We start from the raw sequence: 5625 nt of genomic DNA, 5'->3' as shown, positions 1-5625 counted from the left end.
CTTTCGATTTTTCAATTTCTCTTATTGGCTCTGCAATTCTTTCTTAAGCTGTTATTTTATTTTTTATTATGGATAAAGGACTGGCACACAGCCATGTAACTGGTTTGGGTGTGGATAGATCTATGAATATCACAGACGAAGCTGGGCTCTTCAGCATGGAGAAGGCTAGAAAAGCAGCCAGCCTATTTACCGATGTAATAAACAGCAAAAAGACCGCAGGAAAGGCGCTTCTTATCACAGGAGAGAGCGGCAGCGGGAAGACAGCTCTTGCAGTGGGCATTTCCAAGGAGCTGGGCCCTCGTGTTCCCTTTGTGAGGATGACGGGAAGCGAAGTGTACTCAGCTGCGGTGCGAAAGACAGAAATACTGCAGCAGGCAATCAGGCGGGCAACCATCATAAGAATCAGAGAGATAAAACACGTGTACGAAGGAGAGGTAGTAGACATAAAAATAGAGGAAAAAGAAGATCCTCTGAACAACTACAGAAAAACAGTCTCAAACATATTTGTTTCTCTGAGGAGCGCCAAAAGAACAGAGAGACTTACTTTGAATCCATCGCTCTCGCAGGAGATAATAAAGCAAAAGATAACAGTTGGCGATGTAATATACATAGAGCCTGAAGAGAACATAATAAAAAAGATGGGAAGGAGTGACTCGTACTCATCCGAGTTTGACATTGAAAGCGACAAATACGTGTCCCTTCCCAAAGGGGATATTTTTACAAAGAAAGAAGTGCTGCAGGAAATGACTCTTCACGAGATAGATGTAGCAAACACCAAGCACAAAGGGAAAGACGTCTTCTCGGTCATGAGCCAGCTGCAGGAGACAGGCCGTGTAGAAATAACCAGCAAAATAAGAGACGAAGTGGACAGCAAAATAAACAAGCAGCTGAGCATAGGCGCAGCAGAGATCACGCCTGGTGTTCTGTTCATCGATGAGTCCCACACGATGGACACGGACTGCTACTCATTTCTCAGCACGATGCTGGAGCTGTCAACTTGTCCTGTGATAATACTTGCCACGAATAAATCCTCTGTAAAAGTTCCAGAGACAGGAGAAGTGAGAAGATTTGGAATCCCCGAAGTTTTCCTCAGCCGCATGTTTGTCGTGCGCACTGAAAAGCCTACAAAAGAAGTAGTGCAAAAGATCATCGATCAGAAGATAGTTTCCGAAAAGATAGATATAACTGAAGATGGAAGAGCTCTGCTCTATAAAATAGCCAATGAAAGCACTCTGCGTTTTGCATTCAGTCTGCTTCCCCTGGCTGCTCTTCTCTCTGATGTTATTTCATCTTCTGCCATCAAAGAAGTCTCTCAGATGTTCAGCAAGCCAAAAATGAAATAAAAATATTTACATCTGCTAGCCCTTCACTCCCCTTCAATAATTTTTATACTTCACCCTGCCTCATTTTTACTCTGCTCCCATTGCAGATGCTAAAATAGGATAAATTTTACTGAAATATCGGCACCATACTTCCATTTTTGCCCCACTTTTGCTTTTTTATGCGTTTAATTTTTTTACACTTTTTATGCTTTGCTGCTTATGTGGAACTGACAGTATGTTTGACTCTCCTATGTGCTTCAACTGTAGCGTACGAGAGCTCCCAAAGCTGAAACTAGAAACAAGTAGACAGGTGGACAGATGTAGCACTTGTATGCGGTACAGTGTGCCTCCCTCTGGGTGGACCACGCTGAGATTCGAAGGACCCGAGATGCTGGCGTATCTCCTCAAGAAAATCCCCGAATTGGCCAAATTAAAGCTCGTTGATGCATATTTTATCCACTCAGAGGAGCACTCGAAAAGAGTGCGAATGAAAGTGAGCATAGACAGATCGAGCGAGCTGGGAATGTTTGGCATAGAGCACTCAGAAGAGCTTGACGTAACATGGGTCATAAAGGGGAAGCACTGCCTAGACTGCGCCAGAGCAGCATCCAACCAAACGTGGAGCTGCGTTGTGCAGCTGCGCCAGAAGTCGCAGTCCAAGCAGACTCTTCTTCTCCTGGAGCAAGCAATCCTCAAGGCAGGACTGCACGATGAGACCACAGACATAAAGGGAGAGCAGGACGGCATTGACTTCTTCTACAACTCTCGCACTGCGTTGCTTAAGCTCGTTAGATTCATAGAAGAGTACGCCCCCACAAAGGTGAAGATATCTGAGCAGCTGGTTACCTTGGATAAAAAATCAAGCAACAGCAGATACAAATTTGCATACTCGGTGGAGATACCTGCGCTAAATGTCAATGATTTACTGCACATACCCCCTGTTTTAGCTAAGAAACTCTCACTTACGCAGATGTGCATTGTCATCCGCATATCGAAGTCCATCCTGCTTGCAGACACAAAGGGCCAGGTTAAGGATCTGGGGAAGGTGGACTATTTCAGATTTGCAAAGGAGATAAGAGTGCTGGGATCGGCTAAAACGCAGACAGTCTTTGAGGTGGTGGAGGTGGAAGGGCAGTACAGCAAGAGCAACGGTGAGGGAGCTGTGGGCACACACTTGAACTTTGGTAGAAATAGAATATACGATGTTCTTCTGCTCAGAGAGGACGGGGAGATGGTTAGCACTAAGACTCTGGTCAAGGGCCTGGAGACGGGAAGCAGAGTGATAGGATACGATCTTATAAACCTAAACACCAGCTTGGAAATAGAGTCACCGATTTTCCTGATAAAGAAAGAGGCAGAGGCAAACCTGAAGTGGAAGATCAAGAGAATAGGAGGAGGATACCAGTCAGAAGATAAGTCTGCAATGATCATAGACGCGGTGCGAAACGATCCATCTCTTCTGAAGCTAGTGAATATATACGATGAAAATGACCAGATCATCAAGGGAATAGCATCGCTGAACCTATAGTCTTGGCTGAGATGACTGAACTAATTATTAAAATAGATACTTATTAAACCACATATTACTTATGCCTTCTTTATTTTTGTGCTATTTTCACTTTTATTCTCTGATTGTGTATGTGTTTAGAAAATTGCAAATATTTTTATGTCTACACTATTTTATTTGAGCATTTGGATGGTATTTATGTGTCAACTAAATGTGAAACAAACACTTTACTTTTTGGCTGGAGAATACCAGGCAATGAGAGAAGAATCTAGTATGAATAGGGGGTAGATGGTGATTTTTCTGTTGTTTTTATTTACTTACAACTGTTTGTGTTGTTGTATTTGTGCTATTTCACAGATATATTTCTATCATTCTGCCAATTTTATTTCTGCTACTCGTCTGATTAAAGACAAACAGAAACCATTAGAGAATGGGCATCTCCTTGATTCACATTGATAAATCATCATCCAGCACTAAAGATGCTTTATATTGGCAAATAGAAGAGATCTAGTATTCGGAGTATCTCTCTTCTTCTCTCATTGGTTTGTTTTTATTTATTTTTATTTCTATTTGCTGAGATGATTATATTTCTATTTGTTGTTTGGAAGATTATTATTTGTTATTTCAAAAACAAAGTTATAAATATTGAACTTAATTATCCATTTTTTTAATGCACAAGTTCTTCAACAGTATGATAAATGGAGGAGCAGGCAACTCTGCTATTATTTCAGACTTTGTGTCGCGCAAGGGAATTGCAAGAGATGACGACATAAAGTTCAGTGAAGTCACTATCTCTGGGAAAATTAAAGACTTTTTGTCCGTAATTTGCGGATTTGAGATGGCGGTGTTTGGGATCAAGTACCCTTATTTCAACGGCGCACTGGTGGCAATTATCTACTGCTACCACAGTTTGCTCAGAATGGTGGCACATATTGCCTCTTTTTTGAGTGGTCTTTCGAACAGCACAGCAAATCAATTAGGCGCTGAGCTGATGACCAATGGCTTTTACATATACGGCACTGTATTTATATTGGGCATAATAACTGCCTGTATTGCCTTGTCTCTGTTTAGGTTTTTCATGCGGGCTTTCGTGCTTATCACCACGGTCTTTATGTTCGTCGAGGGGCCGGGGCGCAGTCTTTTCATAGATCTGGGGATACAAGGGATCATTCCTCCGCTTCTTTTGGGCACAATATGCGGTCTCATTTTGATGGTTTATCTGGAAAAGGTGGTGCGCAAGGGCCTTCTTATTCTCATCTTTGCTGTTGTTGGGTCTGCGATGCTCTTCCTCGGAATTGGAGAAGTTTTCAATCTGAACAGCTCCATTGCCAAGTCAGTGATTACGCTGACTCCTGTTAGCGGAGAGATCTCCGAGATTATCAAAGAATACGCTTTGTTCTGGTGTACTGTTGCTGTTTCCATCCTAATCCAGATCTTTACAAGAAAATAAATATACCACACTCTACCTTTCATATATTTACAGTTTATTTTTAGCCCATCTGAACAGCTAAATGAAAAGAATCAATGGTCTAATTGGCCAGTAGATAAGCGTTAAAGAGAAGAGGATAGTTGCCATCTTTCAGAGTATTTCTGGGACTATACTCTCATATGCATACGCTACTGTAGCGATGTACTTGCTAAAAATTTTAACTTTCAAATGGAATGTACATGTAGCAATAATCCATGAAGTAGACTGCTAGTATGAGCACAGCACCAAGAATCAGCGCTAATGAATAGACCAACAAAAACAGTTTTGCACGGTCAAATCAGCACTGGATCTGTCATTTAGTAATAAGTTTCTTTAATAAATGCTAGTGGGTAATTGGGCTTTTATATGAGTAAGTGATAGGTTGCTCATTTAGCTGACTGATTGGGCGTTTTAGCTTATAATTATGCTAAACATTAAATGATTTGTATAATGAGCAGTGGCTTAAATGCGCCTATTACGGGATAAAAGTATAAATAGATGGAGATTTGTTTTAATTATGTTAAGTAAGATTATCAAATCAAAAATTGCATTAGCATTAGTTCTGTTTACACTTACAAGAGCAGAAATCAATGATGATCAAGTGTCTACTACTGTTGGGCTACACTTAAACGACAAAGTGAATGAGATTGATGTACCAACACTGCTAGCCACCCAGAAAAAAGAGCAAGAAAAGGCAGAAAATCTCGCAAATGATCTTGCACAGAAGCAAGACGGCAAGTCTGGAAAAAAAAGAAAAAACCGGCAATCTAGAAAAGAGCCAAGAATAAAAAGCGAAAAATCTGCAAATAATGAAGTAATTTCTCCTTTTATTGGTGATTATCCAGAATATGAAGAGGAAATTAATTACAACAAGGGTCTCACTGGAGTAAAAACAAGATATGAAGGTAATGGAGGAAACGGAGCACTAGATACTATTCGAGAAGAAGATGAAGAAGAGCACACACCAGTAACTAGTAAACCAACCATGAGCCATGAAGAAATAGATAAAGCGATGGCAGAAGAAAGAGAAGCAGAAATAGCCGGGTGGAATGCAATAGAAAACAGAGAACCACAGTCTAATGCAGAGAAAAGCCACACACCAGTAACCAGTAAACCAACTATGATTCATGAAGAAATAGATAAAGCGATGGCAGAAGAAAGAGAAGCAGAAATAGCTGGATGGAATGCAATAGAAAATCAAGCAGCAGGAGGGCCTATTACAGCTACTCCAGACGGCTTAGAAGGACCTACTCAAAGCTTTGCAGATGCAATGCATGAGCAAAGTACTGGTGCACACAAAGAACAGAATAATAATGATTTATTCGAAG

General features: G+C 40.9%; 4 protein-coding genes across 4 annotated transcripts; all 4 read left to right on the top strand.

Annotated features, from left to right (window-relative positions):
• Positions 1 to 68: 68 nt before the first annotated feature.
• On the top strand, positions 69 to 1343 carry NEMIN01_2441 (RuvB-like protein 1; the record flags this gene model as incomplete). The annotated part of the gene is made up of 1 exon (XM_051478383.1): positions 69 to 1343. One exon carries the CDS (start codon positions 69 to 71, stop codon positions 1341 to 1343), a length of 1275 nt encoding a protein of 424 aa, XP_051334343.1.
• A 184-nt stretch (positions 1344 to 1527) lies between these two features.
• NEMIN01_2440 (60S ribosomal export protein NMD3) lies at positions 1528 to 2850 on the top strand (the record flags this gene model as incomplete). Its single annotated transcript, XM_051478382.1, has 1 exon — positions 1528 to 2850. One exon carries the CDS (start codon positions 1528 to 1530, stop codon positions 2848 to 2850), a length of 1323 nt encoding a protein of 440 aa, XP_051334342.1.
• A 649-nt stretch (positions 2851 to 3499) lies between these two features.
• On the top strand, positions 3500 to 4279 carry NEMIN01_2439 (uncharacterized protein; the record flags this gene model as incomplete). Its single annotated transcript, XM_051478381.1, has 1 exon — positions 3500 to 4279. The coding sequence occupies one exon, from the start codon at positions 3500 to 3502 to the stop codon at positions 4277 to 4279; it is 780 nt and encodes a 259-aa protein (XP_051334341.1).
• A 535-nt stretch (positions 4280 to 4814) lies between these two features.
• NEMIN01_2438 (uncharacterized protein) lies at positions 4815 to 5625 on the top strand (the record flags this gene model as incomplete). The annotated part of the gene is made up of 1 exon (XM_051478380.1): positions 4815 to 5625. A coding segment is annotated over one exon (811 nt), but the record flags the coding sequence as incomplete, so codon positions are not given.

The sequence above is a fragment of the Nematocida minor genome (genome assembly GCF_024244105.1).
Source record: "Nematocida minor strain JUm1510 chromosome Unknown 7726, whole genome shotgun sequence".
Taxonomy (NCBI): domain Eukaryota; kingdom Fungi; phylum Microsporidia; genus Nematocida; species Nematocida minor.
The sequence above is the reverse complement of the archived record's forward strand: the minus strand, read 5'-3'. Positions and strand labels throughout refer to the sequence as shown.